Raw genomic sequence first — 18,019 nt, 5'->3', positions numbered from 1 at the left:
TTTCAGTTGCTGAGGTAAGCTCTTTGGTTGCAGAGGAGACAAGGAAGGGGAAGCAAATCCCCCAATCCTGCTATCTCATTGCTCCTTCCGTGTCATGAGCCAGAAGTGCAATCCTGTATGAAACAGACCCACAGCCTCCCTGTGCAGCAGGGCCAGAGCATTGTACTGGAGCTACCAAAGGGGACTGTGTGTCACCAGAATTGGATAATGCTGGGGCATTTGCAGGAAAATAAACTTTTAAGGCACCCTTTCAATACTGTTCTTATTAGGTTAGCATCATCCAAATCCCAGAAATTAGCATTTCCCTTGTAAACAATGGTGATCAGAGGAATAGAGGAAAATGAAAATATTTCATCAAAATATTTAAGGAACCAAAATAAATCTAAAGTAGGTTTGCATGTTCTGCAGATTTTCATGGTAATTGTTACTTCCTGGAAAATATAGTACATAGAATTTGTGTTATTACAGATATGCAAATACATTTCCTACTTATCATGCATTATGGTGCTGTGTAGTGCTACGAATTTCATGGACTTGTCTTGAACGAGCTTAAAACTGTGCCCTCTAAAATTATTAACTGTGGCAGGCATTAGAAGTCTCCCAAGACCAGCAAAAATCAAACTCTCTCTGTAATCTTCCTCGATCAAAAAAATACTAACAAGGCAAATAAATTTCTTTGCCATTAACCTATTTTAACTAGCCATTGTAGATACTCTAGAATTTTATTTTAATTTAAAAATTAATCCTAACCATTCATCTTTACTCATCCATAACTGAGCTACTGTCCAGAATGTAGTATACTGCCAGGAACATAATTTATCTTAAACAAGAAATTAAATGAGATTGAGATACTGTCTGTTAGTTTATTACCAGAACTAACTAAGAAATAAATAATCCTTACATATTTGTATAATATGTTAATATCTTCTCTAAAATATAATTTGATCCATGTGGGCTTGTAATAGCAATTATTTGCCTTAAAAAATATTTTTCTGTGGAAAGTATAACTGAAAAAGATATACAAACAGAATCTTCCAATATACGTCACAAAACCACAGACACATTCTGATAATAAAGCTGTAGTGCACTGCTACGTTGTGGTGGCAAAAAGAGGGCTTGGATTAAGTTAATTTATGTCAAAATGGAAAATAGCCTTTTGATTGTAATTTCCAAAATATTGACTATGATCATTCTGAGGTAGCTGAGAACAGCCAATTTTTTTAAAGTGCTGAAAATCTTCCTACTTTTTCTTGAAAATCATGCTTTAAGTGTTGTCAAGAGAGATTCCTCAAATTGCAAATAATTTTTACAAAGGCAGGTCCTTAAGTTCCATCTGTTGAAGTCTCATTTTAGTGCCATATGTCTTGGAGTCCACCCAGGCAGGACATGTTGTTCTTTGTAGAATCCCATTGGTTTTAGAGCGATTTTGTTAGTGAAAATAAGTAGTAATAATAACAACTACTATTATTAAGGCTAGTGTAGTTCAAATAACTTTGCTTTTTCCTGTGAGTTAAGTCATGTTCCTGAATTATGATTAGGTTTTGTGACAAACAGAATTGGATCTCAATTCCGAAAACCTGGCTCTTGAAATAGACACAGCTAGTGGCTGAGCATGTGACCTGCTTGGAATTATCTTCTCTTTTCTTACAGATATAATTTTGTAACTGATGGATTCTTTTTTTCTTGGCATATTATAAACAGGTCATGTCATTAAGGATTAGTTAAATAGAGGAGCTAGTTAAGATAATTGCATCCCAGAAAGGGGAAATATAATGCCACATATGATGTTGTTATTCCATGTGCATTTGGTCTCAGTTCTAATGGAACCTGTCAGGTTCTCTTGGAGGTTTAGTGACTCACCGCTGTTGGAAATTTGAGGCATTTATTCATATTATTAAATTATGAAATGCTAGGGAAAAATTCAATTCACAATGAAATGGCAATTATTTGTGGTTTTTTTTTTTAATTCTTTAGGCTTAGTTTAATATATTTGTGAAAATGTAAGAGGATTGTAAGAATTTCAGACATAAAATAAGAAGAATTAGTAACTTTTACTCATTTTCTCTAGTGAACTTTTTCTGATAGTGCCCTACTATCAGATGGCACCCAAAAGTATCTTTGACATATCAGTTATAGTCTTAAGGATGTTTGGACATACTAGAAGACCAAAAGTCAACTGCATCTACGTAGTTGCAACAGGATATTTGAGCATTGTAAATTTTTTTGTGTTCATTTCTCTCAAATGAGTTAAAAATGGAGGAGGACTGCAGAATGTTGGTAAGTTATGGAGAACACAGTAGATAACTGATAATGCAACATAAGTTTAAGGGCACTTGACCATGTGATCTTTAAGTGATGCTAAATGAGACTGTTTTTCTCTATCTTCAAAGCAAATTCTTAAATTCTGTTGCTGTGAAGAAAGACAAGTTTTGAAAACATAACATATTTTCAGTAGCCTTCCAGGTAAAGTCATTACAAAGTATTACAAAGGCAATCTCCTAGGAAATTAGAGCAATCATGGGGGTTGGGGTAAGTCTTAATTAATTGCTCCCTTTTAAAATGCGAGATACTTTAAAAATAAACTGACAGAGGCCTCTCCATGTTTTGTCTCTGCTGCTCTGTTCTGAACATGAACCATTTCACCTGGCTCATTTCCCTCTTCTCTCCCCAGCTCACAGTAATGCTAAAAAGTACATATTGCACAAAAAGTAACTGCAGTCATGGATCATATGCTTTGAAAGCAAATTTTCATATGTTGAACATTTTCATATAATTTTCTCTTTGGAGTCTCTTGTTTGCTTGTTTTCCATGCTTAGCTTCAAATTCCTCTATGAAAACTTGAGTAGTCCAGGAATTTCCTCTCTCATTTGTCTTTCTATACCCTTTACCATAGAGTGACTGTTTGGAAGAGCTGTGGGGAGAATGCATTGTATATTTTCATTGCCCAAATGCACAGGAAGGATTTCCTTGGCAACAGCTTATTAGTAAGCAATTTGTGTTTGAGAAATACTGATCCCTATTGCTTACCTGAGCTCTGCTGGAACACTGCATGTTCTCAGCATCTCTGGAAATCAATCCATAACTATGAGTCAATAGCTTGGGGCAAAACATTTGATAATATCAAGAAACATGAAATGATTCAATGGATGTAGTTTTAAATTGTATTTGACAATTGGATATTCTTAGTCTGATCTTGGGTGACCTTTTTCCCATATCCGTTTTTTGTCACCCTGCAGGATTTTCCAAGGCCATCATCATCTGGGGACTTCTGTATGTTGAAGATTAATTTGCCTTTTTCTAATTCTTGATCTCTTCAGTAGTTTGAAATTTGGGTTCTTTCTTGCTCTTTGTTTATATAAAATAGTCCTCTGCTTGTGTAAATCTATAATCGAATTGCTTTCCTGAAGTCTTATAGGAAAGAATAGGATCTAAGAGTAAAGACTAGAAATAGAGAGAAGTGTTTCATGAGTTAAGGTTTTGATGATTTGGCAATTTAATGCAAATGAACCTGATCATGGTCTTCCTTCTAACTTAATTTTATTAGCATTTACTTAAGAGTGTGTTTCTTTTGTAGATACACAGGGCTCTGTGGTGACCCATTTTTAAGACTAAGTGAAACTCAATAGCTGTTGCTAAGGGCAATTTTTTTCCTATTGACTAAGAGCAGAGGTGACCTAAAGATGGTATGAAATAGCCCTAGAAATCCCAATGTTTAAATAAAAGAGTTAATTTCATGCTTTCCATCCTGCAGTCATGTTTTGTGCTGATTGTCCTGTAATTCTCCATCTGAAGCAGGCACTTGCATATAGAGGGAGAACTGCCTGCCCGCAGGGCACTTTGAAACTCTTAGACCTTGCAGTACTTGCTATTTTCTTTGCTCTTTAGATACAGACTAGGCTTATAACACACTGACTCTGAAAACAGGATTTTGGCTCAAGGAGTACATAAATTTAACCTGGCCTCAGTGGAGATAAAGAGTGTTCACTGAAAACACACTTGTGTGAATCCAGCTGTGACCCCACTGGCACTGTCACAGTTAGGGAAGGAGTTTGTGTACGTGGTGGTGGGGGTGTAGGTGCCGTAGTCTGTGGTCTTCAGAGGCCCAGTAGAACTTCCATTGAATTTAGCTGTGGCCTTTGCTCCACTGTGGCAAAAGGGAAGATTTAGCCCCTGTTTAGCAACAAGATAAAACTCCTCAGTGTGGGTTTTGGGTGAAAGTTCTGGGTTTGTTTTTTTGTGGGTTTTTTGAGTAAGTATAATATAATGTGTACTCAGTCCAGTTTCTTGAGCCTAGAATGAAATGAGTCATAAATCTCTAAGATCTTATCTAAAGAAAAAATCTATAGAGGCTTCTTAGGAGCTTTCAAATGCAAGTGAACTGTCAAGAATAGGAAACATGTAGCAAACGATGAAAATTTTTTTTTTGAGTGTGATAGTTTAAAAACTTGTAAGAGGCAAAGTACAGGCATCCTCTCTATGCAACTCTGGATTTGTAGTCTCACTTGAAATTCTCAGATTGCCCACATTTTGTGAATGCCTGCACGGAATTTTCAAGAGCTAGTAGACTGTATTTACTGCACAGCTACAGAAATGTGTTTCAATACTTGTTTTCTTGCTCAAATACCCATTTATAAACATCACTGACCATCTTTAATTGTGAAATGTTACAAATTAATATGGCCTTTAAAATTATTGGCAAATCTGTTCTCTCATGGTAATCAGTCACTTCTAAAGCACAAGCTATAGCATCTAATATATAATTCACTTTAGTAGAGGCAATTATGTTGATTGCAAAATCCATCAGAATACACTGGCTCTAAAAATAAGTGTATAAAGCAGTCCATATTTAGCAAATTGAGGTTATTAATCAGACCCCGTTCCTTGCATATCATTCATCCCCATGGTGAGGATTTTTCAGCACCCTTGTCAGGGAGGGGCAAGCAAGGGCAGGTAGGCAAGAACTGAGGTTGGCAGCAGTGCAGGTAGGAACAAGGTAGCAGCATGGATAGGCTACAGGGCTGGTTAGAGATCTGTCTACAACACAAGGCAAGCCTGTGCCGGGGGGGGGGGTAGCTAGGCTTGAGCACAAATCCTGGGTACAGGCCTCAGTGGAACCCCTGGATGGGGTCCTTGGTGGAATTACAGCTCCTTGGTGTACTGAGGGCCCTGACCAGGAGCTTTGTGGGATAGATAAATAGAGAGCTATGTATAGAAATAGAGAGCTTTAGTTGGAGATCCTTCCTGCAGGCTGCACTTCTTGTGAAGCTGTAAAAACACTGTCAACATGTGGGATTGGAAAAGCAGACACTGTAATTCACTGAAATTCTGGGAGATCCTGACTCTGCTTTGAGAGGGAAATTGATTGACGTCCTCAAAATCCAGCTACTGGACAAGTACAGTTACTTCATGTGTGATTTGGTGCAGAAAAGGAGTGGTGCCTGTGAAAGGTACCATATTTCAATCCATATTTCAAATCTCATTGTCCTGAAAGTCAGAAGAACAAAACCTCACTACTCTATATCTTCAAATGATCTGGCTGAAAATGAGGGTGATATTCACATTCTTGCCTTCCAACTGGCTACTGAATTTTTTACAGATAAGCCAAATAATGTGATAGGGAGCATAAACTGGTGAAGACAAATTCCTGAGCTGCTGCCAGCTTTTTGTGGCAGTACAGTTAGCTGTTAAATAGAGGCTCAAACATGCACTTTTATAAGGATGTAATTGTTAGCACATAGCAATGGCAATAAATTGAGTCAGAGTAGGAATGTCCTCCAGCACTTTTTTTCTCCTACACTTATGCTGTACTTCCCGCAATAGTAATTTTTCCTTAGGCATATTCTACCTTATTCACAGTGGCACATAGAAACATTTCTGGCATAAGGAATCCAAGCCACAGGTGTTTTAACCATTAGACTCCTCTGAAAGGGAAGGGATCTGGATATTTCATTTAAAAGAAAAGGGTTTGAGGGATGAATATGATTTTTTGAGTCTTGGCCAAGTCATGCTCATAATGAAAACCAAACATCTTTATATGGACTCTTTACTATGGACTGGGAGCAAAGAGGGTCATTAAAAAAACCCTGCAGGGAAAATAACTGCAGTAGAGTTACACAGTGAAGACACAATAGTAAATTAATAATGTGTCGAGCTAATTCATCTCCTGGTGACCTGCTGGTTGTTTCTCTGGTGTTGAAATCTCTGTTATCTGAAGATACTTTTTTGATGAAACCTATCCTGACAGAAATATGAGCAGTCAGCTACCTCTGAAACAAGAATTTTTGTAGGTGGTAGCATGAAATATTATCCCAAAATTTGCCCACAATGAGACTCAAGAAAGATCTAAACTAACTAAAAGTGCCTGTACTGGGACTATAAGATTGTGATTTAAAAGTTTTGATCAAGTGCAGGAACAGGGAACTTTTTTTGTTTCTGTTCAGTTGGTATTAAATTGGTAGACAAATTTTGACCCCTGGAATTCTCAGAACTGTCTACACACTTATATGAAGTGTGTATTTTATTGCTAATATTTACGAGGGGTTTAGGAATTTTTTTTCTTGTTCATTGAAATAACCAATTTTGAAGGAAAAGAGGAAAATGCTTCATTGTAAAAAAAGCTAAATGACAAAGACCTTCTCTCTCCTCAAGAATCTCTTACCAGTGTACTGATTGTGAATGCAACCTAGGTACAAAAGGTCCAAAATTCATCCCCTCATCTTTTTGTGATGTGTGCCAATGCATTAGTGTAAGTGTATAATAATATTACAATCCATGAAAGCTATAGAAACTCTCTGTCTGTTGTGTGTGACATGGATATAGATCTGTCTTTGTAGATTTATAGATACAGAAACTGCCTTGGAACCGGGGGGGAGGGGGGGGCGGGGCAGGGAATAGAGAAAGAGAACACTAGAGTGGCTTCTTATGAGAGTGGAAAGTGAAATATTATGAAACAAAGTAGACCAAATAATACACACAAAAAGAGGAGGGGAAGAAAAGACAAAAATTGCATTAACATATAACTCATTTTACATCAAGTACCACCTTTAATTGCAGGTAGAAGTGCTTGTAATCAATTCAACTAAAAGAGCATTCACTGGAGTGTATTTGCATGCATTTGCAGGTATCTTGTCAGGACTAAATATTTCCATGGAATCTTAAATCTCAGTTTGGGATGACTAACTTAATATTCAAACCTATATGTAATATGAGCACCTCCTTCTTCCTAGTTAGGAAGAATTAAGTTCCTGTGTGAAGTTATTTCCCAGAGAGGCTTTGCTCTTGTAGACCAGCTGGCATTCAGAGAGCAGGAACATTCCTAAGCACGACCAGTAACTGTGGGCTCTTTTTGTTTTCTGTAGAGATAAGTTAAGGTTTTTCCACCTACTCTGATCAAAAGATTCATCCATCTCACATGAGCAGTGCTCTGAAGTAATGAAGTGGGTAAATATTGTGCAATTAGGAATTGTGCTGCACTCATTGTCTCATTGGTGGGGGAATCTGTAAAATATTCAGTCATTTGGAAAGTATTTGCTGCTAAATAATGTCTATTGAAAATGTACTTTAGCATTTTATTACCAAAGATTCTGCTCTGTCTGAATGAAGTGGAGGAAGGACAGGTCTTCTGAAGGATTTTTTGATTTAGAAAATAAATGAAAGAATATTTTTTCTCATATGTAACAGATGACACTTTTTTTTTAGTTTAAGTATTGGTTATAGCAGACTAATCTGTATGAGACATGAATTTTATCTAGAATTATTTTTTAGCTAAAATCTTCTTAGGTTGAAAGTTTGTGCTTTCTAAATATAGACTCAAAATAAATAAAACCATGTATTTGTGTTCTTAAAATCCTGTTTGACTAATACAGCAGCAGCTCCTGCTGAAACTCTTATGCATTATGATTTATACACAGACAGTTTGAAAAATGCCTCTGCCATTTTTCTTTAATGTGCTAGTTCCCTGGCCATTAAAAAACCCTGACCTCAAGTACCTCATGAATTTTGCACATGATGTCTGTTGCATAAAGCAGATTTTATTATTATTTAATGAACCTATGTATCTGATCCATCATTTCAGTTACAATCCTGGTAGCCTTGATCCCATATTTAAAGCTTTCTAGAACAAAGGGAGAAATCAAACCAAAAAAAGCTAGCTTTAAGCCAGACATGAAGCTTTTATTTCTGATCTGCCATGCTTGTGAGATAGTAGCAAATTCTGTTTATTTTATTCTGTTCCAGCTGTTTACCTCTGCAAGCGGACAATGCAAAACAAAGCAAGGCTAGAACTAGCAGACTATGAAGCTGTAAGTACCTGGCAAAAAGTAAATTTTTCAGCTGGGCCTGATGAGCCTGTGAAATAATGTGAAGCATGAGAACTATGGGCATTATGTGTGAAAATCTATTAGTTATCCAGTTCTTCCAGTTTGTGGGTCACTGCTCAGTAGTCTTAAATTGTGTTTGAGAGATGATAGTGAAGGCTAACTGGACAAATGTTGAGATTACAGCCCATCTCTAATCTTACTCTGCTCAGATCCCCATGCCAGGATCACAAATAACTTCACAAATCCCGGCTGCACCCCGAGTGTTTGGAAGAGGTTGTTCTCTACAGCATTTGAGGTTTGAACAAAGGATCTCTGACAACATTTCCAAAAGCTCTTAATAGATGTAGAAATGTGAATCTCATTCTTTACAAGGGATGCTGACACTTGAGCCTTTTCCCGTCAGCTAGCTAAGAGGCAAAGAGGGTCAGACTAGAGGCATTCCTACTCCCTGACAGTTGTGCTGTGCCTCGGGCAAGGTAAGATAATTGGGGCCAGGAAGAGCTTGAAAAAGGGAGAGTTGGATTAGCTGTTGAGGATGGCATCCGATAAGGAGAGAGATGGCTCGAATTCTAACTCTACCCCCAAAAAGTTCCTGAATTTTTCATGAATCTGTCAACATAAAATTCACAAACAGCCCTATCTCTGGGCTGAAAGCTGTCCAGGTGTGCTGCTGTGACCTGATAGAAGGATAGTCAGCCTGGCCTCTCAACACACCAGACACTCCAGCCACAGCACCATTCTGACACACTGCATTACTTCTTTTGGCACAAACTTGTTTTTCAGTGTACTGCGCTGTGGGACATGCATAATTTTATACTCACATGCCTTAGAAAACTCCCCTTCAATGTACAATCCATAAGAGCCTTTTCTGGTATTGACAAGATCTCTAGAAAGTCTGCTCTTCTCTTTCTGTAGTCTTCATTCTCAGTGATTATGGCACAGAGATATGTTTGCAATGCATAGAAATATAGTCAAAATAACACTTTTGTTAAGAAGACTGCATACTGCTGCTGTTTAAGCTGTGAAGAGATTTAGAAAGCTCTGTTGGAGACAGTGAAAATGTTCCATCATCAATGGAAGAAAGAATTTTGCAATGATTTTATAATTTTTCTTCCTGTTATTATTAGTAGGCTGCAGAATAGATACATTTCCTGTACAGTATTGAAGAACTATAGTCTACATTTTTAAAGATAAGGATAGCTGTGGAGGTTTGACTATACTACCAAAAATGGCAGCCAACACTGTCCAGTGGAAACTATTTGCATAGATGAGTGATGGAGAATTGTCATGTGGATCATCTATAATGGACATAACTGCTGTTATCTTTCATTGTTACATACTTTCAAAACAAGGATGTTTGTTCTATTTCAAAATTGCTAAGATAGCACACAGTATATAAAAATGTTTCAGAAATCCCATGTTCTGCTGAAGGATGCATCTACCCTTTTTATCAGAGTTTCAAAACTAAAATAGTCAAGGCATTCAAAAGTATTCCATCTCATTGGATGGCAAGAACAGACTTTGTATCAGATAAGTAAGGTCCATTTACACTGACACAGATATCATGGCTTGTATTATGTTTTGGTGAGGGGGAGGTGAGGAGAGGAGGTAAAGATAAAGCCAGAACCTATTAAGGAGTAAATAACTTGCAAGCTAACCCACTAAAATTGTGATGTATTCGCAGGAGAGTTTGGCCAGGCTACAGCGAGCTTTTGCTCGGAAATGGGAGTTTATTTTTATGCAAGCTGAAGCACAAGCAAAGTAAGTTCCTTTGGAGATGAGCAGTTTTCATTTTGCATGATTTTTTGAAAGGGGGGGGGAAGTGGTTTAATACATTTTATGTTTAAAATTACTGTCCTGGACACTGTTTCTTTTAAATGTCCTATGACATTGACAGGGTTGACAAGAAGAGAGACAAGATAGAGAGGAAGATTCTTGACAGTCAGGAGCGAGCATTTTGGGATGTGCACCGTCCGGTGGTGAGTGCTGCTGGGGCCGTGGGGTCTGTGAGCAGGGCTGCTGAAATGTCACCTTCTCTGGAGCTTTGGGGTGGCCTGGGCACAAGTAAAACAGCAGTAGGGTGAGGGGTTGGGGCTTGCCTCCCTCTTTTAAGGATCTTGAGTTTATATGAATCTGGTATTGCAGACTTCAGATGTGTGTGCATCCAGTTCACGATTTTCAGTGAATAGATGTGTTGTGCCTGGTTTCTTGAATCAGAAGGTACCTGTCTTTGACTATTATCATCTCAAAGGTTTCCTGGGTATGAGTCACACAACCAAAATTATCAGCATAACTAAAAATACTCTTAAATAAGTCTGACTATTTTTCTTTTTTAGTCTGCTTTTTTGCTTGCTAAGCCTTTTAACTTCATTCCAGTTATGCTTCCAAGCTATTTTTGAAGCATGTAAAGATTAAATATTGGCTTTGAGCTGTGGGAGTCACTGTCTAAACAAGATTTGTCTGAGTTCTTTGTCAAAGTCCATCTGAAACAAAAGTTTAAAAAAGAAAGTTTCTTACATACTCAACTATATTTGAGTGCTAAAATTGTGAAAAAGAATGTCATGTCAATTGTTACAATAATTCCAATTAAACTGAACTTATTTTTCTTTGCTTTACTACAGAGCAATATTGGTTTCCCTTACCTAGAGTTAAGCTTTCCTTCTCTGTTTATGCAGTTTGGTATCATTACCAATGAAATCATATATGAACTATATCTTTTGCTCTGACACTGGGGAAAGCTACTTTTAGTGGGGGAAGTAAAATTAGGTGATGACACATGTGGAAGAATAGAATGCAATGAGAAAGTTTAAAAGAAAAACAAAATTGATCATGGTCAGCTTACATTTGCAACTGTGGAAGTGAAGTGGTCATAGAAGAAATGGAATTTTAGGTAGGATTTATAATGTCAGGTAGCAAAAATAACTTGATGTGAAAAATTCCAGCCACAGGAAATAGATTCAAAAAGACTGGGATATTATTGTCTAATCACTGACATAAAACAAGGAAGGAGAACAGAAAGCAATTTTCCATCTGATGTAGGTTGGAGCTACATAGGGAATAAACACGAAGTATCTGTGGACCTGAGACCTGTGAAGGTGAAGAGAGCTTTTATATTTGCTGCAGAAATGGATCTAAAGGTTTTGAATCTGAGGATGTTATTTTCAGGTTTGGAAGAGATGAATTGTTGAAGCTTCAAGAGACTTAAAAGGGACCAGAACAAGAGGAAATTGAATCTGATTAAGAGCTTTGGCTGAACTGTGGATAAATCTGCCTGGTCCAGCAGATGTTTTTAATCTGGCTGTAAACATACCTAGGAAATATCAGAGGCAAAAGACTGGCTTACAGTCAGCAATGTAGGCTCCTGGCTTTAGAAGATATAAATAGATGAATGGAGAGGTCCATACTTTGGTTAAACTGCTCCTCTCAAGAGTCAGTGAAAAATAATATTATTTTTAAAAACAACGTTATAAATTTACTGTCACAGTAAAATCCAGAAGCTTCTTTTGAAAAGAACAAAAGATAAAACACAAAAAGACTGAAAAGAGGAGGGTGATGCTAGATCTAGTTACAATTTGTAATGGATTTTCAAGCCTCCAAAAGGCCTCCCAAAAAATTACAAAAATGCTACTGCAGCTCTGGAGAACTAGATTTTTTAAACAGTTTTTTAAGGTGATGTTTGGATAAGAATCTGTGGATAATGCTTATTTTTATTTACAGTGTTTAGCCTTTTGATAAAAGTTCAGAGGCTAGGGACAGTGACAACATAGTACAAAATGCACTCCAATGTAATTTTTTTTTAACTGAAAACAAGTTTTGAGGATCAAATGTTTTATTATTTTTGGTTGGTTGGTTGGTTGAAGCTGAGTAAATAAATATTTTTTGGGGTTTTCTTGCAGGCATCCTGGTCCTTAGTTGCTTTATTGCTATGTTTGTTACCTCCCCAGATACAGTACTGATACAGAAGATTTACATTTAAAATATAAACTATGAATATTAAATTTGCATTGTATTTCAACTTTAAGTTGATGAAAGGAGCAGAAGAGGGAAGCAAGGCATCATTCCTAAAGGACAGTGCAGCAGTGCACTACAGGAATGGGAGACTTGAGAACAGCTGTATGGCACCGGAGCCAGGAGAATGGTGATGCAGAAAAAGAGGATGATTAGGTATCAGAAATGTCACTATGACTCATAGGTTTTAAAGGGAAAATTAACCAAGGTTTGACATGTGAAGAGGATTTGCCTCAAAAAACACCAGTGTTTCATAGGTCCAAGTCAAAGGCAAGCCTGTAGGTGATTACAGAAGTTCTAGAAGATTTATGCCACAGTCTGAGGGACAGACTAATTCTTCAAAGTCATTTTGACTGTTACTTTGGATTTGCTGGTCCATAATTTTTTCCTGGGTCTTCAGACTGAGATGATGCTTGCAGACAAGCTAGAGAAATTGGATTTGGAAAAGTTTATTCAAGTAATCATCTACTGCTCAATTTTCTTCCGAGAGACAGTTAAGAGAACAGCTTTGTTATCTCACTGTTTAGTTTCCATTCCAATGTTTATGTAATTGCTGTTTCCCTGTGGGGGTGTTTTGGTTTGGTTTTTTTTGTGGGGGGGAGGAGTGGGGGTTGTTATGTGTATTTCAGGATATGTATGTGGGAGTGCAATCTTGGTCATTTCTGTAAATCCCAATTTCTGCTTTATGTAGAAAGATCTTAGCTTGCAGTTAAAAAGAGTATGGCCGAGCTTCAGCTGTAGATAACTGCAGCCAGCAAAGACATTCCCAAACCATATTTAGTTTTACTAGTTCAGATACCAGCCATAGAAAAACCATGGAAATTTGTGTCAGGGAGAGCTGTATAAACTCCCTTGCAATCCTGAGCATCAGGCCTAGGAGAAAGTCCATGCTGTTATTTCCAAGGTAGAGCCAGTATCTGGCATAGGTCTGAGATTAGTATTATTCACATAAGTGATGCATTTCTCTTGTTGATGGCAGAGTAAACACATCTTGAAAATCTTTCTCTTCTTTTCACCTACCTAGAAAATGTATTATTTTCATAATTTTGAAACTTCTGTTGATAACAGTGTGGAAATAAGAAAAAAAATTGGTGAGGAGGATTAAGGCGTTAGTCAGAAACAATAACAAATCAGGCTAAATTGCGGAAGTGAGTTACTTCTAGGAGAAAGAAATTGAGAAGCTGCTTTTGCTCAAAAAGAAATGTCATGCTCCTTATTAAAGTCTTTCAAAGAGAACTTGTTTCATCTTTTTTGAATTATTATCTCTTTCTAAACTCCAAAATCTTACACATGTTAAAAATGGACAAACGGGTACTAAAGCAGTAAATGCTCTAAAACATTCTCAAACCCACACTAAATACAGTCAGAGCAAAGTAGCTGTGGCTCACTCTAAAATTAACTCTTTTAGGTAACAAGCAAGACAGCTGATGTCTTGCTGCTACAAATTATTCATTTTTCTTCCTGAGTTATATATTAATGAAATAATATGGCCATAATAAAAAAGTCCTTTTGGATACTTGCTGAGATTCACAACAATTCAGAAGACAGTGGGTGAAGTATCCTTTTCTTTGAAAGTCACCTGTGTACTTTGTAACTGAAAAAACTTGAAAAAGCATTTAATTTTCTCCAGTGCCTCTCTGACCTTTGCCATCAGTCTGTGTTGGTTGTATTACAGTCACATTTAGCAGGTTTCTGTACAGTTGTTTTTAAAATGAAGATGGTAAATACACAACAGATGTGCTAGAAAACTGCAGTGCTATGTGTCCCTCTTCAAAGTTTAAAAACTGGCTGTGGTTTAGTCATAGTGTGCTTTGATAAAACACAAGCATGCGTCAAAGTGTGAGCCAGTTCTTTTATTCTGCCATTTATAACTTGATTAAACCCAATCCACAGGACTTCTATTCCCATTGCTGTTACTATTTTGCTCGATTATGGTGATTATTTTCGTTCTCTGGGAAAAAAAATGGATATAAAATATTGATAAGGGTCAGACTTAATGACCTTCAAGGTCTATTCCAACCTAGATGATTCTATGATTTTATGAAAAACAACAACAGTATTTGTGTGATTTAATACAGGACAGAGAAGTATCTGGGGTGAGCATATCTGGATTAGGGTGCTCCTTGCCTTTGCTTCCTAGCACCAAACTAGGAAAACAGTGTTCTTCAAATATTTTATAATTTGTCACATATCCCACACCTTTTGCTTCTCTCTCTCTTTATGAGACTCTATGTCCATTAATTAAATTTTTTCTTTTTTTTTAATTGTATTTTTAGTGGTCTGAACATGACCCTTGACACCTGACCTGGCAGGTAACATTTCCAGGAGTTGATGGCCAGGCAGTGGGTTCTTCTGTATTTTAATAATTATTTCATTCTGTCCTTCAAGATCAGCCTCAGAGAGTTGTCAAAACAGTGCATTTACCTTGGATAAGATAGTACATGCCTGCATTTCACACTCAGTGGTAGACTTTTCTGGGCCAGTCACTTGCAGAGCCAGAGAACTCTGCTTTTTCATATTATTTTCAAAAAATGTATAGCTGTCTTCAGAAAGCAAATGTGAATCATGCCATCCATCTTCTCTAGAGATATATATACACATATAATTTTCATGTCTTCTTTTGCACCTGTTTGACCATATATCCTTACAAGGGAGTTACCTCTACAGGAGACAGGGAATGCAGCCAAACCAGGAATTGTCATTCTCAGATAATTGCCCTTCTGGTAATGAAACAAAACCCAAGTTAAATGCTTTAAATTCAAAAAATGGTCATAATGTTTATGATCCATACTTCCATGTAATTGAGGCACATATTTATAAGCCCTCTAGCTGGCCTGCTATCCAAGATCTTTGTAGAAGATTTTGTACTCACATTATTTAGCATTTCTTTTAGTCTAATACTTGAGAAAAGGTGGGGCAGATGGGGAAAAAGAAGCCACGTTTCTTGCAAGAGTGCAACAAAACGAATTTTTGGAAGTTAAAATTGACAGGTAACAAGCTGTGAGATAGTTAATTGATGAGATGGTGGAAGGACACCAAGAAAAATGATATGACAATATGGTTTTGAGTAAGACCCAGTTCTGTGTGAAACTAGGAACGTGACCTGAAGAAGTAAGTATAAGGAATTTTTTTTATAAGTGCAATGTTTATACACTGATCTTTGTATCTGTGGGAATTAAATTTTCTCCTTTAATCCAAAGCATTTTGTCAAAGATCTTCTTATAAGTCAAAAGGCATATAATCAATTTCTAAATGTCACCTATATTTGCCATCAGCTTTTTCAGAGATGTGCTAGACTTTTCTGTTGCCATTTATTTTCAAGTGAATAACCTCAATTTCTTCTGTATGGAATCTGTAAAACAGCAGTTTCCTGCCTTTTGTGGTAAAAAAAAAAAAAATATTGAGAAAGCAATAATGAATCTAAGTATTTAGCAAAGGGGCAATAAAATGGAAAAATTTAACAAGTTTCCTTGTGCAATACTGGAATCTTCACATACACAAAAATCATTTTAATACAGCCTTAAGTAAAATTAATCCTACTGAAACACCATTTGAATAAATACAATGGATCTAATTTCTGTGCAACAGTTTCTGGTTCTGAAAACCAGTCACGACAAACCTGAAATGGTATATCATAAATTAAAGCTAATTAGAAATTAAATCAACTTGCAAAAATAATTAAGCATAGAACTTCAGTGCAGGAGTATTTTTTTGGGTACAGCTTCTTGTTTAATTTCATATAACTTATCTCAAGAATTAAATTTTAACATCCTTTTCTTATGAATTTTGCATAATATGTAATTCTGTGACACACACACACACACACACACTACTAATGTTTTTTTTTTTTTAAATGATCAAATCTTGTTCCCTTTAAGGTGAAAGCTCAGCTTTCAACAACATCCGTCCTTAATCAACCAAGTGTGTGAGAACATGGGGATCACTGTCATGGTTCAAGATGTTTTATCTCTATGGATGCATTTTATGGTTTCATTAGTTAGTATTACATTCCTTGAAAACTTCTCTGAGTCTCTCTCCTGTTTCAAGCAGATCTTCCATTTGCACAGCCAGTGGGATTCCTCGTGTGTCCGATACTACTCAGGGAAAAGATCTGAACTCTAGTTTGAGAAGACAAATAAGCATAAAGTGGAAATTGGTGCAGTGTAGGTTTCTTTATTTCGGAAAGATGCTAAAAATCTTTGAAATTTTAAGTGGTCCTCAAGTCTTTACTAAGTGAGACTTCACATCTCTTAGTTTGAAAATCATCGGAGTTTTACCTTGCTGCAAACATAATTAAAGTTTGATCAAATTGATTGATCAAATGTTTCTTCTTTTTCTGATTGTGTTTGAACTTCATTTATCTTATCCAAATAAGAGAAAGAGCTCATAGTTGAACTTTTATCCATTAATTGCACACCTTTCTGTGTTTTGATTAGGTCAGTTGCAGAACAACAGTGGAACTACTGTTATTTTGGTAGTAGTCAGTGATCTGCAAATCAATCCTTTAATAAAGGATGTATTGATTTTACTAATTGGTCCAATGGCAAGATTCTATCTTCCACGTGGGGCTCTCTACAGTATGTTTAACTTATGCAAAAATGCAAAAATTCATTATTTCTCCATCAGTATATTTCTGGTGTACGACACAGTAAGTTTGATTGCTCATTCATTTTAGTTTAACAATTAAGTCTGTAACTTTTTTATTATTTAATCTCTGTTCTTTAATGAGTCAAAATGAAATTAGCTATTGAGGACAAGTATTGAAAATTTAAATTCATTCTATGCTATCTGCATAATTCTCTACTAAAACCTTCAATGGAAGAGAACACTTAATCCTAACAAAGGTTTTATTAATTCTTATGAATTAAGACAATCCCTTCCTTTGAAGGAAGAAGCTCAGTAAGATTTTACATTGAACATTCTGTGGCCTGAAATGTCAGTCCACTAAATGAATAAGAAAAAATGAAAAGCTTTTATTTACTTAATTAAAAGCCAGTAGGTTTTACATTATTATCAGCTCATAGCTGGTTTTAGCAGTTAAGCTGTGTACAGCTAATTTGTTTCCATTATCCTACTTGACTGTAGATCACTATTTTCAGGTGTATTTGCAGCATATCAACAGATGTTTTGCATGTTTTATAAATAGATTCGTATTAAGAAATATGAACAAATTTGAGGTTATTCTCTGCAAGTCCAGTTCCAAGTTGTATTCACTTACTTCAGTGTCATACTGAATCCATACATTACAACTATTTATCCTATCCTGAGTCCCAAAAAAGATAGTGTTTGTAAGAATAAGACATACATAATGAAAAGACTATAGGTGTTGAAAATATCTAATGAGTTAGTAGGACAAGCAGGTTCTAATAACTTCACCCTGATTATCTGGCAAATTTATGAGGCATCTAGAAATAAAATATGAATCATGCTTGTACAGAATCTATACTTGAGAACAGTCATGGGGTTTGCTTCCTAAAAATTATGTTTCATAGGTGGTAATTGAAAGATATAGCTATAATTCTGAGAGGAGATAATTTCTAAAAGGCTTGAGTCTGTAGGAAAAGCTAGTAACATCATGAGCTAATTTGAGAAGTTTGGTCTGGAATTGTGGAGGTGAAGTCTTGATGGGAGCTCTTTCCAAAGTAGTCATCAAACTTACATACTTATTACAATTTACATTTGTAGTTACTGTG

The 18,019-nt window shown here is 36.3% G+C and overlaps 1 protein-coding gene across 11 annotated transcripts in view; it reads left to right on the top strand.

Annotated features, from left to right (window-relative positions):
* Window positions 1-18,019, top strand: part of RGS7 (regulator of G protein signaling 7) — a 258,271-nt gene that overhangs the window by 190,753 nt on the left and 49,499 nt on the right. For all 11 annotated transcript variants that reach the window (XM_066546813.1, XM_066546804.1, XM_066546803.1 and 8 more), the window contains 3 exons: window positions 8,236-8,300; window positions 10,003-10,079; window positions 10,216-10,297. In XM_066546813.1, the coding sequence (XP_066402910.1) occupies window positions 8,236-8,300; window positions 10,003-10,079; window positions 10,216-10,297 (224 nt within the window). The remainder of the gene's footprint in view (window positions 1-8,235; window positions 8,301-10,002; window positions 10,080-10,215; window positions 10,298-18,019) is intronic.

Source organism: Molothrus aeneus, chromosome 3, assembly GCF_037042795.1.
Source record: "Molothrus aeneus isolate 106 chromosome 3, BPBGC_Maene_1.0, whole genome shotgun sequence".
In the NCBI taxonomy this organism is placed as follows: domain Eukaryota; kingdom Metazoa; phylum Chordata; class Aves; order Passeriformes; family Icteridae; genus Molothrus; species Molothrus aeneus.
Note: the sequence above shows the minus strand (reverse complement) of the source record. Positions and strands in the feature narration are given on the sequence as shown.